Here is a 20,348-nt window from a genome sequence, read left to right as displayed (position 1 = left end):
CAGTGTACAGGACAAGTATTGTCATAAGTGGAAACTACACAGGACATGTATTGCAATAAGTTGACACTACACAGGACAAGTATTGTCATAAGTGGACAGTGTACAGGACAAGTATTGTCATAAGTGGAAACTACAAAGGACATGTATTGCAATAAGTTGACACTACACAGGACATGTATTGCCATAAGTGGAAACTACACAGGACAAGTATTGTCATAAGTTGACACTACACAGGACAAGTATTGTCATAAGTGGAAACTACACAGGACAAGTATTGCAATAAGTGGACAGTGTACAGGACAAGTATTGTCATAAGTGGACAGTGTACAGGACAAGTATTGTCATAAGTGGAAACTACAAAGGACATGTATTGCAATAAGTTGACACTACACAGGACAAGTATTGTCATAAGTGGACAGTGTACAGGACAAGTATTGTCATAAGTGGAAACTACACAGGACAAGTATTGCAATAAGTGGACAGTGTACAGGACAAGTATTGTCATAAGTGGACAGTGTACAGGACAAGTATTGTCATAAGTGGAAACTACAAAGGACATGTATTGCAATAAGTTGACACTACACAGGACAAGTATTGTCATAAGTGGACAGTGTACAGGACAAGTATTGTCATAAGTGGAAACTACAAAGGACATGTATTGCAATAAGTTGACACTACACAGTACAAATATTGCCATAAGTGGACACTACACATGACAAGTATTGCCATAACTTGACACTCCACAGGACAAGTATTGCCATAAGTGGACAATACACAGGACAACTACATAGTGGAAACTACACATCAGACCAAATTACTCTTTTACATGGTCAGCACTGGCAAACAAAGTGACTTGACTCACCAATAAAGAGTTTTACCTGTCAAACATTAAACCACAAACAACACAAAATGCAGGATGTGTAAGCCTGACACCCTCAATATGGCCATCACTCACCTCTTGCACCTCCCCTTGCTATTAGCAGCATTGTAAGCGTAGCATCCTCCAAGGTCAAATATGTCCAGCCACGTCAACTCCTGTAGAATAGACTGGTCCTGTGGCTTACACACCCTCCATCCATTCTGACATAGACTCTTCCCATTCTTCACATGACCTTTCCACTCGCCGGCACATGCATGTACATCTCGGTGCATGTGCAGGCCTTCTGTGGTGCCGTCAGCACAGCCAGAGGAATATTCTGCAGTGGAAACTTAGTTACAGTATAACAGTTGACTGAACAGACTGTTGACAAACACACATGGAGTCACTTGGCTGAACAGACAGTTGACAAAACAACGGTAGAGTCAGTTGGCTGAACAGACAGGTGACAAAACACAGGTAGGTCAGTTGACCGATTAGACAGTTGAAAAACACAGGTAGAGTCAGTTGACAAAACCGTGACGGTTAGAGTCAGTTGACTGAACAGACAGTTGACAAAACACAGGTAGAGTCAGTTGACAGAACAGACAGTTGACAAAACCGTGACGGTTAGAGTCAGTTGACTGAACAGACAGTCAACAAAACACAGGTAGAGTCAGTTGACAAAATCCTGACGGTTAGAGTCAGTTGACTGAACAGACAGTGAACAAACCACAGGTTGTCAGTTGACAAAATCCTGACGGTTAGAGTCAGTTGACTGAACAGACAGTGAACAAACCACAGGTAGTCAGTTGACTGAACAGACAGTTGACAAAACACAGCTTAGGTGAGTTGACAAAATACATGTAGAGTCAGTTGACTGACAATTGATGAGCCATGGCACTCCATGTACAGTTGTACTGGTTTATTTATGTGAATTAGTGAGTTATGAGGAGTGAAAGCCCACTGTGAAGCAAACTTTTGGAAGATCCGCAAGCAAGGCTTTGGACACTAATAAACTTCATAAAATATAAGAAATAGGAAAAAACTTGGGATGTGCACAAAAGCATATCATAATTGTGAATTGCTGCGCTCCATAAATGCAAGTACTATTATCATTATTATTATTATTAATCAATGCAGCAGAGGAGCTGTCATCCCCTGTGTGGACACACACTCACCCGACACCACGACGTAGGAGCTGGCCATGTCAATGCCTTCCTCGTTGATGACCTCACAGGTGTACAGCCCAGTGTCCGACTTCTTGGCCAGTGTCACCAACAGGTCTCCTGAGGATCATCATCATCATCATCATCATCATCATCATCATCATCATCATCATCATCATCAAAGGCCATCCCCATTTCCCAAAACACAACGACTATGCTTGTCGTAAGAGGCGACCAAAGGGATCGGGTGGTCAGGCTGGCTGACTTGGTTGACACATGTCATCGGTTCCCAATTGTGTAGATCAATGCTCATGCTGTTGATCACTGGATTGTCTGGTCCAGACTCGATTATTTACAGACCGTTGCCATATAGCTGGAATATTGCTGAGTGTGGCGTAAAAGTAAACTCACTCATTCACTCCAAAAACACAAACCTACTTGATGAAACAATTACATCACTGAAGGTTACTTGGGATTTTATTGCCTCTTCCAACAGTTGTTTGTTACATCACAGTCAGGCAGCATGACAAGGGAGAACAGACATGAGTGACACAGATAGTATATCCACTGTCCACTGTGACACATAAGACATGGTGCTCTTACACCAGGAATCATTACAATATAGGATTTGAACCCACAACAAACAAATACTAGTGTGGCTAAGGCACACACAGCGAAAGTTGTAGTAGTGCCCCCTGTAGATGTGATATACAGTCGTCATTCACCTGAAGACAGCACAGAGATGCGTTGGTTGTTCTTGGCCATCTGGACCCCGTCCTTGTACCACTGCACCCTTGGAGGCGGCATGCCTGTGGCCTGACATGTCAACAGGAAGATAAGCCCCGTGTACACGTACATCTTCTCTGGGGGCTTCACCGCGATCTTGGGACGTTTTACTGAACACATGGATACAAATATTTAAAAGACAATAAAATGAAATTGAACTCTTGCGTAACAGGTTCAATAGTATAAAACAGATCATATTTGATTATCTATTCATAATAACAAACAAATGTTTCTGAGTTAACATAAAAATTGACATAAATATTTTTTGCCTTTGTGAACATATAAACATAACTAATAATGTGCAAACAAATAACTCCGGATAAATCCTCTGAAACATTTCTTAAAGATGTCAACAATAATAGCTTTATAGTTTTTAAATGTAGATTAAAATATGAAATCTGTAACTTTCGGCACACTCCACGCCCACCATACCATAAGCCAATGAGGAAACATGAGTCCATTAGTGGGTGTGGTTGGAAAAACTAACAAATTGCTTTGTCAAATACCAGCCACTTGCTATATTAATTATTCGTGATCAATGCCATTTGGGAACTCCACACAGAGCCATGTGGGCGAAGGGAGACAACTCCTGCTGGCTTGTGTGTACCTGGCATCTTGCAGCAGAGAATCCCGGTAGCCAGGCCTGGTTGGTATTGACATGCGCGGTGGAAGTGGGCGTCAACGCAGCAGCTGGCATCGATGCGGCCACCGCTGATGCATGACGTTTGGCCCAGGTTCTGATGGGCACATCCTCGTCCGATGCCTGCGAGGTCGTCCTGGAACAAGTAAGACAAAGTGAGTGTGTAAGTGGATGGGAGGATTATTGGGAGGGTAAATTGTGATGAGCCAACACTTCAACTACTGGATTACCCTATCACCATACAAATGATGTAGGTATGCAGCGTCAAACACTGACAACTGTCTATCTCACTGACATATTTGGGTGAGTGAGTGAGTTTGTTTTTACACCGCTTTTAGCAATATTCCAGCTATATCATGGCAGGAGCCCCTAGAAATGGGCTTCACAAATTGCATCGATGTGGGGAATCGAACCCAGGTCTTTGGTATGACAAGGGAACGCTTTAATCACTACCCGGACATATTTGGACATATCTGTGATTTTGAAGGTTTTTTGAAGTTTGAACAAAGTTCATAACTTGTAAACTGAATAAGATAATACAGATCCAGCATAAAACAATATTCACTCATTCCATAACCAATATTATCCCAAGACACGGAGCCCATCTCGTTAAGGTGTTACTGGAGACATCCATGCATCTTCTACTACTTCGTGCAGCGAGTCAGTAACACTCAATACATCCAACTAAAACACCTGGTCAGCCTGTCACCTGTACACTCGTCACAGGTAAGCCAATACTGTCAGGTGTAAACGACACCACTGGCCACAGGCTTCAGAGGTGCACTTCAGTATTCTGGACCTTACTGAGAATCATTAACATCTCCTAACTTTCGGTATCCAAAGCAGTTGACATTGAAGGGTACCTTAAAGCTTGTGACCTCAATGTATCTGTTCCTTAATTCAAAAATTGATGATAAGTTAAAATGTGTTTGTCCGGCCATAAGGTGCCTATATTTCATGGTTGAACACAGGTATACAGCTATATCCAGCTGTATGTAGCCTCACATTCATCTTCATGCTGTTGACTCTCTCTACTGAGGCCAATCACATCATGTTCTTCAATATTCAGTTGAGGAAGTCTTTCTGTATCAGATGATTGGAAATAATCGAAACTGAAATGTCTAAAAACATGTACACCAGAGGAAGACCCTGGGTCTATAGAAAACATATGGAGGTGTTGTCTTTAAGTAGGAATAATAAATATTTCTCATTTACTTGCTTCACATATCAAATTTCATCTGTTTTATCCCCGCTTAGAGCAATTCTCTCAGTCATAAAGGCGTTAAGACAGGGCAACCATCCAATGAGGTTGTATCATTTGTCCAACGGTGATTTCAGCATTACTACCTATGGCGCTGGTCATTTGGAATCTGCTACTGTCAAACAACAACCTGGCATAAATAATTCATAAAGACCTCAAGTGATGTTGAGATGTATTCCATAGTTTTTGACACTAATCTGGATCTGGTTTACCAAACTAAGGCCAAGTAGATATTCCATGCCATGATACCTAATCCAGTTTCTCCTGAAACAAATCTGCTGGCATTCAGTTTTGACAAAAGCTAGAAATGTTGGCATAATTCATGATACTTGCTGCAAGTTCCTAGACCAATGAATTATTAAGAACTTGATTAGTGTTGGTACTGATTTTTTTCCACCAATTTGTACAAGTAAACCACTTAAATAACACCCTTACACTCGATTATAGTCAGTATTTGAGTCATCTCAATATTGTCATGGTAAAGGGCCAGGATGGATCAGGCAGGGTTGACAAGTCTAACACACGTGCATGGGTCTGTGAGATTCCAACCTATGAAGTTTCCATGTGTGTGCGTGCACGTCCGTGTGTGTGCATGTGTGTATGGGTGTCACTGACCATCTGCTCTCTGGCCAGACATATATTATTTTATACGGTGGTCAAGTTAGGATGTGTGACAGGATTGGTGACATAACATTCTCCCAACTCACCCGTTCCACACCTGCAATCAAGCACCTGACTCACCTGCTCCAGGTCATCTCGGCACTCCCGACATCTTCCTCCATCTTGGGCTGCATTGAAAGCATAACACCCGCCCACAGACATGGCGTCCCTCCATGAAATGTTCCGGAGGAGTTCGCCATCGTACCAGGAACACACCCTCCAACCAGGCGCACACAACGAACTGCTGTTCTGAATGTGTCCGTTCCACCGCCCCATACATGCTGACACCCGCTTGTGACGTCGCAGTCCATCCCCACGTCCATCTATACAGCCTGATCCTACAAACACAATATGACTTGGGTGAGTTTTCAAAAATTGTTTTCCAACCATTTCTGTGAGGGAAACACACAAAAATGGGGTCCACACTTTGAACCGAGTTTTGCATGCATCATTACTGGTTCAGTTAATCCCGAGGCACATGATAGTACTGGGAACACAACTGTCTGACCTTCATGGTTTAACTGGTTTAGTTATTCCCCTAGCACCGTGTAGGACCATGATGGAACCTACAATTGTCTGACCATGTTATAACTGGTTTAGTTATTTCCTTATCTCTGTGTAGGACCATGATGGTACTGAGACTACAATTGTCTGACCATGTTATAACTGGTTTAGTTATTCCCCTAGCACTGAGCAGAGCCTTCACGGTACTGAAACTATACTTGTCTGACCATGTTATAACTGGTTTAGTTATTCCACTAGCACTGAGTAGAGCCATCGTGGTACTGAGACTACAATTGTCTAACCTTCATGTTATAACGTGTTTAGTTATTCCCCTAGCACAGTGTAGGACCATGATGGTACTGAAACTACAATTGTCTGACCATGATATAACTGGTTTAGTTATTCCCCTAGCACAGTGTAGGACCATGATGGTACTGAAACTATACTTGTCTGACCATGTTATAACGTGTTTAGTTATTCCCCTAGCACAGTGTAGGACCATGATGGTACTGAAACTATACTTGTCTGACCATGTTATAACTGGTTTAGTTATTCCACTAGCACTGAGTAGAGCCATCGTGGTACTGAGACTACAATTGTCTGACCTTCATGTTATAACGTGTTTAGTTATTCCCCTAGCACAGTGTAGGACCATGATGGTACTGGAACTATAATTGTCTGACCATGTTATAATTGGTTTAGTTATTTCCTTAGCTCTGTGTAGAGCCATGATGGTACTGGAACTATAATTGTCTGACCATGTTATAACTGGTTTAGTTATTTCCTTAGCTCTGTGTAGGACCATGTAGGTACTGAGACTATAATTGTCTGACCATGTTATAACTGATTTAGTTATTCCCCTAGCACAGTGTAGGACCATGATGGTACTGAAACTACAATTGTCTGACCATGATATAACTGGTTTAGTTATTCCCCTAGCACAGTGTAGGACCATGATGGTACTGAAACTATACTTGTCTGACCATGTTATAACGTGTTTAGTTATTCCCCTAGCACAGTGTAGGACCATGATGGTACTGAAACTATACTTGTCTGACCATGTTATAACTGGTTTAGTTATTCCACTAGCACTGAGTAGAGCCATCGTGGTACTGAGACTACAATTGTCTGACCTTCATGTTATAACGTGTTTAGTTATTCCCCTAGCACAGTGTAGGACCATGATGGTACTGGAACTATAATTGTCTGACCATGTTATAATTGGTTTAGTTATTTCCTTAGCTCTGTGTAGAGCCATGATGGTACTGGAACTATAATTGTCTGACCATGTTATAACTGGTTTAGTTATTTCCTTAGCTCTGTGTAGGACCATGTAGGTACTGAGACTATAATTGTCTGACCATGTTATAACTGATTTAGTTATTCCCCTAGCACAGTGTAGGATCATGATGGTACTGGAACTATAATTGTCTGACCATGTTATAACTGGTTTAGTTATTTCCTTAGCTCCATGTAGAGCCATGATGGTACTGGAACTATAATTGTCTGACCATGTTATAACTGATTTAGTTATTCCCCTAGCACAGTGTAGGACCATGATGGTACTGAGACTATAATTGTCTGACCATGTTATAACTGGTTTAGTTATTTCCTTAGCTCCATGTAGAGCCATGATGGTACTGGAACTATAATTGTCTGACCATGTTATAACTGGTTTAGTTATTGAGTTTCATCCAGCTCATCTCATACATACTGACACAAACTCACAAAGTCTTGGATGTCACTTGCAGGTACTGACATTGGCTCTCTGATACTATTTATATATATATATTTATACCTGAAGGATGATAAGGAAAACACAAACAATGGATATTCAACTGCTGTCTGGCATTCTCAACATTCAAGATGGCGGGTACAAGAGTTGAGGCAGGCACCGTTATATCCCTTCTGTCCTCTCCGTAAAGTTACCATTCTCAACATTCAAGATGGCGGGTACAAGAGTTGAGGCAGGCACCGTTATATCCCCTCTGTCCTGACCGTAAAGTTTACTACCGCATCCAGTCGTTAATCTTTGACTGATAGATCAAAACAACCTACAATCAATTGATGCTAACGATGCAGCCGACTTGATGAAAGGAAATTCAGTGAAGAAGATGAGCTGCAAACCCCTTTAATACCTGTCGGCAGATAAGTGTGGGTGATTACCGTCCTTCTATTGCCCATCAGTATTTTATAGCTTGTTCATCACTAATTCTTCCTCAAATTAACAGTAACGACCAGGCCACCACCGGACAGCTCACCAACAGACCTTCCCTGCATGACTCCCCAATCCAGGCAAGTTTTTAATAAACTGTCTAATACACCATTATGGAAAATTTATGTGTGCTTCCAACAGAGCTAAGCTAACTGCTTGGCCATCATGGTCGACACAGTAGGCAGTGAAGAAACCCCTATCGATATAACGTTGTCCTGTACAGCCTCTCTAGCCCACTCAACCCACTCCTTAGGGGGCAGTTGTAGATTGATGACATTTAATCCCTTCTTGAAAAAACCAATTAGGTCTTCAGACAGGGTCTTTTTCATGACTGACTGATTGTGAGGGTGAAGCTGTGAAGAATGGCTGCACTGTGTGGTGAGGGGTTAGAAAACTGAAGGAAGAGTAGGCCATGTGACCTGGCCTAGCTGACTCTGGGTGTTTGTAGTACCTATAACTTGATGCCATGGTTTATGAAAGGGAGGTAATTTGCTATACATCATCTGGTGCTGACACAGTAGCATTGCCTGTCAGCCATCTTGGCCCAGTTGGATGTCATCTGCATATTTATATTTCATAGATTAAGGTAATAGTTTTGCAAAAAGGACTAAAAAAATTACTGAAAAGCTGACTAAAGATACAATATAATAGACTGGGAAATAAGATTTGGCATATCCACATTCTACCGAGCCAATCCTTAGTGGCCAATCTTATTGTGTATATTAACACATTAGCATGTTGGAAGTGAAAAAGCCAGTCCATGCTGCAATAGTGTCTGTCTATGGAATGGAGGGCTTTAATCAGTAATCCTTAACCTTCTGTTCTTTTAGTGACTTGAAAATGTCAAACTTACAATATGGTTTCATTCAAAGTTCTCACATATATTCTGAAACAGTTACATTGTCTTGAGAAACCTTTGGCACCTCATGTTGCAAAACTAAAGGCACAACTACTGTCAGGTGAATGCTGACATTTCCGAAACATTCTACAATTTAAAATATGTCATATGTGGTACATTCCACTGAAACAGTGATGTGAAATTGGATGTTTCAGTCACAACAGACTCATTTTTTTTTGTGAGTGAGTGAGTGATATCAGCAACAGTGACACAATATACACAATGCCAATGATCATGGTCTAACCTCCACCCTGATGACCAGTCACAGCATAATTCATATTTCTGATAGCGTAGATCAATTCCCGTGTAGCAAATCTCTGACTCTGTGGTATACACTATGGAGACACCATGACAGTAAGTCCTATAGCATTATCAAGCAATAATCTATACCAAAATGTTGCATCAATACACGAGAGAAGTTGTCATTCATAAATTATCCTACCTTTCTTACCATTAAAATTACCACAAAAACAGGAACACTTAGAAGTTGAACCACTGGAGTAAAGCAGCCTCACCACCTTCCAAACAGAGCACACAACAAACCCAAATGGCCACAACTGGAAAGTCAATGCAATTCGTTTCCTGATTATCTACACCTTAGAATCATTTATTACATATCAACGGCACTGGCTTTCACTAATATAGTTTTTATGAACATTTCTTCACTTTTTACACATCTACGCGGAACCCCCTGATGTAGGAACCCGTCCCAAACCTCCCAAGTAGCTCCTCCAAATGCTGTCATGCAGATGATTAAGACAAAATGGCCTAAGTAGTTTTTCTTCTTTGATTAACACTTCAGGCTTGAGAACTTCCAACACCTATTTGTGAGGTTTGGATGTTAGGATAACCTATGATGTTCTCTCTTCTTTAAGCTCTTTGCACCATATACCCCTTCCTCCACCCTGTGAGGAGCTTGTGTCAAAAAGAGTCAGATATGGAAGTCAATGAGGTTTTGCAACTATTTGAACCTAGACTCACTAGAAGCTGGCTGGGACATAACCACTGGGCCACCTAACTCCCAAAGGTATGCAAAGGCAGAACAATTTTCTTCCACTCAAAAATATCTTTCTTTAAGATAATGGAAAGACTTTTGTCACTTTTATTTGCAATCGAGAAGGTCTTCTCAGAAAAACACAGAAATTGTATTACGTGAAGATGAGGCTGATTGGCAGTTGTAGCAAGTTGTTCAAATGACATGTTGGTAATCTGCTGACTCTACGTTTATTGAGATGACCTCACTACTCCTGAGCTGTTTCCATGTTTCACTCATGCCCCTTACTACATCATAAATGCCCTTTTAAAAAATACAGGAACTACTGTTGTCAACCCGATTCAAAACTGGAAAATGTATAACTCTGAAGTTCGACAAACTTTCCAATTCAACTAGCAGGTGTATAAGCAATAAAACATCGTTTAGAGAACACTTATTGTAAGAGTAAAAATACTACACAATCCTGTCTGTTATGGATGAGAAGTTGTCCTCTATGCAAAACATCACTTACTGACAACATAAACATATTCACTATTTTGTCATTAATTCTGCATAAATCAAAACAGTTGTTTGGGTAAAAGAACTGCTTTTAAATAAACTTGTTTCCTTTCAAAAAACCCAACACATCCACCTTCTTAAAAGTCTGTACTAAATATTTTATGGATGATGTTTAAGTGGAAGGTTGTGATGTTTGTTTTTGAGAGCCCCAAAACAATGTCTGTGAAACCTGTTCACTGATGATATTACAACTACTACGAAAATACCTGGCAATTTGTTTCGCACCAGATCAGCACAGGAGCTAATTTAGCTCATTTGGCAAGTGTCTGCAGTATAGGATTTTGCAGGGATGATGTTGCCATCTGTAGCAATGTTCCTTTCTCACTACTTTGTTCAACATTGACAGGTGCTATGTGTTTTTTGCCACAATCCAACATGGAGGCCTGACAAGCTTGCTGTGAGAACCTATTGAAGACGAGCTGGCTACTTTCATGCTTCCTTAGTCACAAGATGGTATTGCAGGTGATTTGTGTTCACATGTAAATAAAACACTAATATACTTGAAGGGAGTCAATTAATCGCTGAGGAAGAAGTCACGACCACCTCTTGCTACCAGCTTCAGGGGCTGTGGGAAATGTCAGCACCAACAGTCGGACTTTCCAAACCTCTTCTAGTCTTTCGTTACCATTCTTTCCAACGGGCTTAGAACTCTATTCCATTTCTATGCCGAATGAGGCTGTCATCATTAAAGTAGCTTTATCTTTCATGTTATACCCCAGCCTACAAGCAGATTCTGCACGGCTCAGACTTGTAAGAAAGGTTAAATGTGTTATACCACTGCTGTAGAATTCTGGCCCTTTCTTGTCGGCTGGAGGCCTGGAGGTACTGAGCAGAAGGCACTATGTTGAAAGGAGGCTGAATGAACCTTAACATCATTACTGAAGGACTATGGGAGGCATGCCTCAAGGTAGCATCAGCAATGCTGTGTGTAAAGACAGAATGTGCTGATTCCATGGTGGCCTGTCACAAAAGTGAACTAAACTGAAGGGACATCTAGTCACAGAAGTGAACTAAACTGAAGGGATGGCCTGTCACAGAAGTGAACTTAACTGAAGGGATAGCCTGTCACAGAAGTGAGCTTAACTGAAGGGATGGCCTGTCACAGAAGTGAACTAAACTGAAGGGATGGCCTGTCACAGAAGTGAACTAAACTGAAGGGATGGTCTGTCACAGAAGTGAACTTAACTGAAGGGACAGCCTGTCACAGAAGAGAACTTAACTGAAGGGACAGACTGTCACAGAAGTGAACTAAATTGAAGGGATGACCTGTCACAGAAGTGAACTAAACTGAAGGGATGGCCTGTCACAGAAGTGAACTTAACTGAAGGGACAGCCTGTCACAGAACTGAACTAAACTGAAGGGACAGCCTGTCACAGAAGAGAACTTAACTGAAGGGACAGACTGTCACAGAAGTGAACTTTACTATCTGACCCCTTGGAAACCCTGACAATCTTATCCCCTGGCAAACTCTTTACTACGCTAACCATTGGGAACCATTTACATTTTCAAATCAGATCAGCCATGGCGTAAGACTCTACTGTGAGACAGACATAAGAAGTGGTGTGTCCGCAGGTCAGGGCGATATGTTGAGCAACAGGAAGCAATACCCAAAGAAATTAGCAGGCAAGGATATTGGCACTAAATCCCACTTCCTGGTTGAGGCAATATGTCTGTGGGTAAGAAATCCAAGTTGCTACCACTCACGACCACGACCTTCACAGACATGCTGGCAGTATGTTTGGCCTGCACTGTACTTTGTTTAATGTTGTAACATTGACATCAAACAAATACTCCTGCACATAGCGTTGTACTCACTTCATAATGCTTACAGTTCATGTATTTTAATAACCTCCCAATGTTTCTTTTCTACACAATCACTAAACCATGTTGGACAATTAGAGGAAAAATGTATCCAAGTCAACTAGTAAAGGAACTTGCAGTAAGAGGTTATCCTAAAATGTTTGTTTGTTGGTCTTTTAATGATGCACTCAGCAATATTCCACCCATATGCCAGCAGTCCATAAATAATGGACCAGACAATCCAGTGACTGATAACATGAGCATCAGTCTACAAAGCTAGGAGATAACATGCCCGAACTGAGGAGCGCAACCACCTGATTGGTAGATTCCTCTTATGACAAGCATTTTTGTTTTTACCATCTTTATTTCAACAGTGCAATATATGTAGAATACATTCACAATATACATATATTCAATATACTTTCACAAATCACCGTCATACAATGAATAGATATAATTGAATATGTTTGCAAACTTTCTCTCTGTATCCAATAGTGGTAATCATGGTTATAATGATTGAATACACTTACAATATGTTTTCTGACCTAATATTCTCAGTAAATAGATTATGGAAGGATGACCAGAAGGTAAAGAACTCGCTGTTATTGCATGTAGAGTAAGCATTATATTTTATAATTTCATAATATTTTGATATCTCCCCTACTACAAGCTTGAAATTTGGAACTTGTTGTTTTATTTTTTGTGTACATATTACCTGTTTCACAACAAAAACATATTGCATTTAAGAATTATTATTTTCCTCGTTTTATCCAAGTAAAATGTTTTCTGGTGTAAAGTTGATGTTGCCTTCGCTACAGTCATTAGCCATCTGGTCAAACTCTTCCAAATCGTTTTAACATGACAACAGTTACAGAAGAGATAAAATGTTTTGGAGCCTTTAACCCTTAGACAAAGTTTGGATATATTGAATGGTAGTATTGGGGAAAATGGTAGTGTTTTGGGAAGAATGATTTGTCTTCTCTTAAACCAGCAATTATGGAAGATTTGATGCTAAGATGTCTTAAGATATTTGCGTTGACTTGATACATTTCTTGTAGTTCTTCATAAGTATAGAATTCCCCTGTAGTAGTATTTATTAGATCATAAGTAAAGTGTATACCTGCATTGTACCAATTGTTTATAAAACTTGTTTCGTTACCTATGTTAAACATATATCAACCAAATACATTAGTTTAACATGTCATTTGAGTTTAATGTCTTATATTGCCTTTGAAAATGTGATCCCATGTAGAGATCAAATCTCTCCAAAAAGGATTGCTTATGTAAGATTTTATGTGTTTTTTCCATACATTCAGGATCAGCTAACCAAAGTCTTCTGTAGTTAGGTATATAATTTTCAACTAATGCTTTCCACTTGCAGCTACTGGAATATACTCTCTTTATCCATTATATTTTATGTGCATAAATGATATATTCTTCATTAGTGGAACACTGATTCATCCATATTCAGGTGGCATAGGAAGTACATCTCTTTTAATTTTATCAGGTTTGTCTCTCCATACAAATTTGAAGCAGGCTTGTTGAAATTTATTTATTATCTCCTCTGGGGGTGATGGAATTGAGTTAGATGGTTTAATTTTGAGAGTAATAGTGATTCCAAATTAACATTTCTACCGATTGGGGTAAGTGTTCTTATTGACCATAACTTCATTTCAATCTCTATCTTTTTAAACTTATTATCACAATTCAATTTCACCATTTTGTCAAGGTCAACATTAAATATAATACCCAGTAGCTTAAAGTTACTTTGAGTCCAATCTAAGTTCCAGTCTTTACAGAGTTTATATCTACATCTTTTTTTTAGAGCCTATCCATTTCAGTCTTGTCTTGTCAGCATTAATTTTCAAGCCAGAAAACCTTGCAAAAACAGATAAAGTATTCAGCAAGGCATATAGAGTACTCTCAGTGCCATCTAAAGGTAGGGAAGTATCGTCAGCAAATTGTGCAAGAACATATTCAATATTTCCTTGTTTAATGCCTTTTATATTTTTATTATTTCTGTTAAGTATAGCCAAAATTTTAGACTAACAACTAGTCTCTGAAATGAACATATTTTACTGAAAAAAGTTCATAGTAAAAAAAATGAAAATATAATGAAAAGGAGCCCTGAGACTTTCTTCATTTCTAGACTTGCCACATTTTCTAGACTTGCGTGGGCTTTCTTGGATATATTAGCTTCAGGGTCTGTACGACAGACTACCAAAATTTCTGCACATAAGATAAAAATATATGGTGAAATAGGATCTCCTTGACGACAATCTCTGGCTATAGGAAAAGAGGTGCACGCAAATCCATTTACAAGTACACTTGATTTCATGTCATCAAAAAAGTTCTTATCCACTTTTGAAAACTAGGTCCGAAATTAAAGTATCTTAATACATTTAGTATAAAATTACCGTCAACTGAATCAAAAGCCTTTTCAAAATCAATTAGAACTAATAGTCCTGGTATTTGATAAGATTCTGTATACTCCATTAGATCATATATCAGCCTTGTGACCTCACCAATATGTCTTCCTGGTACGAAACCTTATTCATCATCATTTATTATTAGTGGTAGTATCTTTTTCATTCGATTAGCTATAACCGCTGATGCAATTTTATATGATGTGTTAAGGAGAGAAATTGGCCGCCAATTTTTTAAAAACAGCTTCAGTTTGTTTTCTTTTGGTAGGCATGTAATTAGTCCTTGTTTCTGGGTAACTGATAGATTTTCATTTAGATACGCATAATTAAAATAATTCATCAAGAATTTATTTAAATCTATCCAAAAGAATTTTAAAAATTCTGTTGTAAAACCATCTGGTCAAGGACTTTTTCCGTTTTTCATTTTTTTCAGTGCTTCTAGTGTTTCCTTATATGTTAGTTCTCCCTCCACAGATGTGTCACTGTCTTCATTTAGTTTTGGCATATCGTATCTGTTTAACAAAGAATCAAGATTAATTTGTGTGCAGTTTTCATTTTTATGGTTTGGGTATCTTTTAGCATTTCTTCCTGATCTTTAATGGGTGATCCATCATTTTTTTTAATTTCTGATATAGACTTGTTTAGAAAATTTCTAACTTCCAAATTAAAAAAATATCTACTTGGTTTTTCTCTCTGTTCTGCCCATTTTGCTTTGGATCTAATAAAAGATCCCTTTGTTTTGTTTGTTTCAAAATCATTGAGTTCAGCCTTTGTATCATTTATTCTTTTTAGAATTTCTTCCTTGATCTGTAAACTGTCATTGTTGTCCAGTTCTATCTCTAAATCATGCAATAATGTTTCTAGGTCATTGATTCTACTCTTATCTTTTTTCTTCTTTGTTGATGCATAGTTGCATTTGTTGCTGAAGACCAATCCACAGATGTAGTCCAAAAGCGACAGATCAAAGACAGCGTGGGTATGACTCAACACCAACTCAGATTTCCCAGAGGAATATGGCTCTAAATCCCCCAGATATCTTTACTCAAATCACAATACATTGATACACAATATTCAAGCCCTGTCTCCAAGCATCACTTTCAAGCATTGCCAAAAACATCATTGTCAAGTATTGCATCCAAGAAATCTTCTATCTACCACTTTCAAGCATTGCCATCAAACATGAAATGCAAGCATCACTATCAGACATTGCTATCAAACATCGGTTTCAAGCATCACTTTCAAGCATTGCCATCAAACATCACCTTCAAACATTACTTTCAAGCAGTGCCATCAAACATCACCTTCAGGTATCACTTTCAGGCATTACCTTCAAGCATAATCTTTTCAAGCCTTGCATCCTCCAGTAGTGCACACTGAAGGAGGTATACAAATGAGTTGTGTCAGTGGATAAGATCCAGATTATGTGGAGACAAGGGGATATCCGGTCAATGCCAAAGGATGATAAACCACAAACAGCTGACTCAGTAATATATTCAGCTATATCCACCATTTGATCATTCCAGGAATAACACATCCCTAATACAAGTGTCTTTGACTGACAACAATTACATACCTTAGAATTTCATATACCCGGTATTCCAATGTCTGGATATTAAATCAAATAGTGAATGAAGTGATCAGTGGATGAAGTCACTTCTACACTGGTTCTGTCATCAGTGGATGAAGTCACCTCTATACTAAATCTGTCATCAGTGGATGAAGTCACCTGTACACTGGTTCTGTCATCAGTGGATGAAGTCACTTCTACACTGGTTCTGTCATCAGTGGATGAAGTCACCTCTATACTAAATCTGTCATCAGTGGATGAAGTCACCTCTATACTAAATCTGTCATCAGTGGATGAAGTCACCTCTATACTAAATCTGTCATCAGTGGATGAAGTCACCTCTACACTGATTCTGTCATCAGTGGATGAAGTCACCTCTACACTGATTCTGTGATCAGTGGATGAAGTCACCTCTTCATTGATTCTGTTATCAGTGGATGAAGTCACCTCTACACTGATTCTGTCATCAGTGGATTAAGTCCCCTCTATACTGATTCTGTCACCTGTGGATGAAGTCACCTCTATACCGATTCTGTCATCAGTGGATGAAGTCATGTCTATACTGATTCTGTGATCAGTGGATGAAGTCACGTCTATACTGATTCTGTGATCAGTGGATGAAGTCACCGCTACACTGATTCTGTGATCAGTGGATGAAGTCACCGCTACACTGATTCTGTCATCAGTGGATGAAGTCACCTCTACTATGATTCTGTCATCAGTGGATGAAGTCACCTCTATACTGGTTCTGTGATCAGTGGATGAAGTCCCCTCTACTATGATTCTGTCACCTGTGGATAAAGTCACCTCTACACTGATTCTGTCATCAGTGGATGAAGTCACCTCTACTATGATTCTGTCATCTGTGGATGAAGTCACCTCTACACTGATTCTGTTATCAGTGGATGAAGTCACCTCTACACTGATTAAGTCATCAGTGGAAGAAGTTCCCTCTACTATGATTCTGTCACCTGTGGATGAAGTCACCTCTATGCTGATTCTGTTATCAGTGGATGAAGTCATGTCTTTACTGTTTCTGTGATCAGTGGATGAAGTCACCTCGACACTGATTCTGTCATCAGTGGATGAAGTCACCTCTATACTGGTTCTGTGATCAGTGGATGAAGTCACCTCTATACTGATTCTGTCACCTGTGGATGAAGTCACCTCTATACTGGTTCTGTCATCAGTGGATGAAGTCATGTCTTTACTGTTTCTGTGATCAGTGGATGAAGTCACCTCGACACTGAATCTGTCATCAGTGGATGAAGTCACTTCTATACTGGTTCTGTGATCAGTGGATGAAGTCACGTCTATACTGATTCTGTCATCAGTGGATGAAGTCACCTCTATACTGATTCTGTGATCAGTGGATGAAGTCATGTCTATACTGTTTCTGTGATCAGTGGATGAAGTCACCTCGACGCTGAATCTGTGATCAGTGGATGAAGTCACCTCTATATCGATTCTGTGATCAGTGGATGAAGTCACCTCTACACTGAATCTGTCATCAGTGGATGAAGTCACATCTACACTGAATCTGTCATCAGTGGATGAAGTCACCTCGACACTGAATCTGTGATCAGTGGATGAAGTCACCTCTACACTGATTCTGTCATCAGTGGATGAAGTCACCTCTACACTGATTCTGTCATCAGTAGATGAAGTCACCTCGACACTGATTCTGTCATCAGTGGATGAAGTCACCTCGATACTGTTACATCAGTACATCAGTAACAGGAATAACATGGGACATTTGCTTTGAACCTGGGCCTAGATTTTCGAAGCTCTCTTAGCGCTAAGATAGTCGTAAGTTAATGTTAATGTATGGCACTTATGACTATCTTAGCGCTACGAGAGCTTCGAAAATCTCGGCCCTGGGGACTAACATCTGCCTCTGAGGAAGTCAAAATACATTCTTGTTTTCTCTGGTATAGTTGCTCTGCCCACAGAGCTTCCAGGTGAGCAGCACTTACCTGCACTGACGAGTTGAGAGATAAGTCCAGCAGTCCCCAGCAGGAGAAGAACCACCCCAGGTAGTGAGATACGGGGCGTACTGACCCCCCTTCCCCCTTGGCACTCACTCCACCACGCCATTGGCTGTCTTCATCTAGGCCTGAAACAGACATGCACACATTTAGCCCTGGTTTGGAAGGTATTTTGTCATGATTATATAATAGAAAGGAGTTTGGGAATAGTTTTCCCCTGATGTTTCTGCTTCCTAGGCTGACATGTGTTGGCATACTGCAATATGTATTGCAATATATTGTGAAAGTGTAACCCTAGGGTAAAGGTAATCACATAACTGGTTCCTTTCATTTGAAACAATGCCAAAGGCCACTGGCAGGACTCAGGTGTAATTGTACAAGAGATCAATTGAAAATGTTTCCAAATTGAAGACTTCACTCTAAAGTTTGGAACTCGAGAAAAGCATCTGCAGCAGCGTCCACCATTTTGGTTTGCCGGTGCCAATCAATCCTTTTTTATTACTTAAAAGTCACACTAATGCAACAATAATATACGAACAATTATATGAACAATAAACATTCTCAAAACTATGAATATATAATAATATAAAGGAAATACAAATGTTATTAGTAGTTTTGACTACATCACGAAAATTACCAATCATATCGGGTGAACCGGTTCACGAAAAGTGTAGCACAATATATCATATTGTGAAGTTCGAATTGCAATATACCGGTTAACCTTTGTTATCGCCCACCCCTATTCTCTACTATACAAGTGGCTGCCAAATAACAGTAATTGTAACAAAGCACTACTGGGGACAGAAAGGAGCTAAGTACATTATGCTTGTCGTAAGTTCACTGTCTTGTGTTATTGTCTTCAGTGACAAGTGCCATTGCTCATGCAATCAACCTTCAGTTGCCTCACTCTCTCTGTGTCTGTCTCTCTCTCTCTCTGTGTCTGTCTCTCTCTGTGTGTCTGTCTGTCTCTCTCACACACACACTCTCACTCTCTCTGTCTCTCTCTCACACACACACACTCAGACACTCTCTCTGTCTGTCTCTCTCTCACACACAGACACTCACTCTCTCTGTGTTTCTCTCTCACACACACTCACAGACACTCTCTCTCACACACACACACACACACTCAAAGACACTCTCTCTCTGTCTGTCTCTCTCACACACACACACTACAGACACAGTTTCTCTCTCTGTCTGTCTCTCTCACACACACTCACAGACACTCTTTCTCTCTCCCACAAAGGATCCTGCAATTACTCAGATCCATCAGACTGTACCTACACAGTCAGCCTGTTGTACCAGACAGTGCATAGACCGTCAGACTTTCTCCTTACTATACACCTCCCAAGCTTACTCAAGATTAAATACTCATGAACATTTTTTAAAGTCAAGGATTTCTGAAGCAAGGTGTGGTCTGTAGTCATTCCACCCAAGGGAATAATGAATGCCTTACTGAATTGCCTTCATATCTTCACCTTGGAGTTTTCATGGAATGCAGTTAATAATAATTTAATCTGTTACATCCACTGCTGCCAGTATTGCTGCTGTATAAAGAAGGTTCTACCCTCACTGCCACACTGCATCATGGTAAAGGCATCTCTTCCACTGTTGTGTACGCCTATCACTGGTGATTACAAGGGACTGGCATTTAACTCCTGGCTGAGGAAAACAGTTAGTCTGTCTCACAATCCCTGAACCACATTACTTTCCCTTAACCTAGCCCTCCCTGCAATGCTAAAGTTTCTTGTATATCTAACTGTGGTGAGGAGAACAGTTGACTAGTTTCTTGTCTATCTAACTGTGGTGAGGAGAACAGTTGACTAATCTCTTGTCTATTTAACTGTGGTGAGGAGAATAGTTGACTAGTCTCTTGACCATCTAACTGTGAAGCGGAGAACAGTTGACTAGTCTCTTGTCTATTTAACCGTGGTGAGAACAGTTGACTAGTCTCTTGTCTATCTAACTGTGGTGAGGAGAACAGTTGACTAGTCTCTTGACCATCTAACTGTGAAGCGGAGAACA

The 20,348-nt window shown here is 40.0% G+C and overlaps 1 protein-coding gene across 5 annotated transcripts in view; it reads right to left on the bottom strand.

The window, feature by feature from the left end:
* Positions 1-20,348, bottom strand: part of LOC124253056 (hemicentin-1-like) — a 123,463-nt gene that overhangs the window by 8,948 nt on the left and 94,167 nt on the right. For all 5 annotated transcript variants that reach the window (XR_006892082.1, XM_046686779.1, XM_046686797.1 and 2 more), the window contains 6 exons: positions 18,312-18,451; positions 5,454-5,710; positions 3,419-3,587; positions 2,751-2,921; positions 2,038-2,145; positions 956-1,196 (listed from right to left, as the gene is read on the bottom strand). Coding sequence is in view for 4 of the 5 variants with exons in the window: in XM_046686779.1 (XP_046542735.1) it covers positions 956-1,196; positions 2,038-2,145; positions 2,751-2,921; positions 3,419-3,587; positions 5,454-5,710; positions 18,312-18,432 (1,067 nt within the window). In the remaining variant the exon portion in view is untranslated. The remainder of the gene's footprint in view (positions 1-955; positions 1,197-2,037; positions 2,146-2,750; positions 2,922-3,418; positions 3,588-5,453; positions 5,711-18,311; positions 18,452-20,348) is intronic.

This window comes from Haliotis rubra, unplaced genomic scaffold (genome assembly GCF_003918875.1).
Source record: "Haliotis rubra isolate DU_JTF1 unplaced genomic scaffold, ASM391887v1 Scf114, whole genome shotgun sequence".
Taxonomy (NCBI): domain Eukaryota; kingdom Metazoa; phylum Mollusca; class Gastropoda; order Lepetellida; family Haliotidae; genus Haliotis; species Haliotis rubra.
The sequence above is the reverse complement of the archived record's forward strand: the minus strand, read 5'-3'. Positions and strand labels throughout refer to the sequence as shown.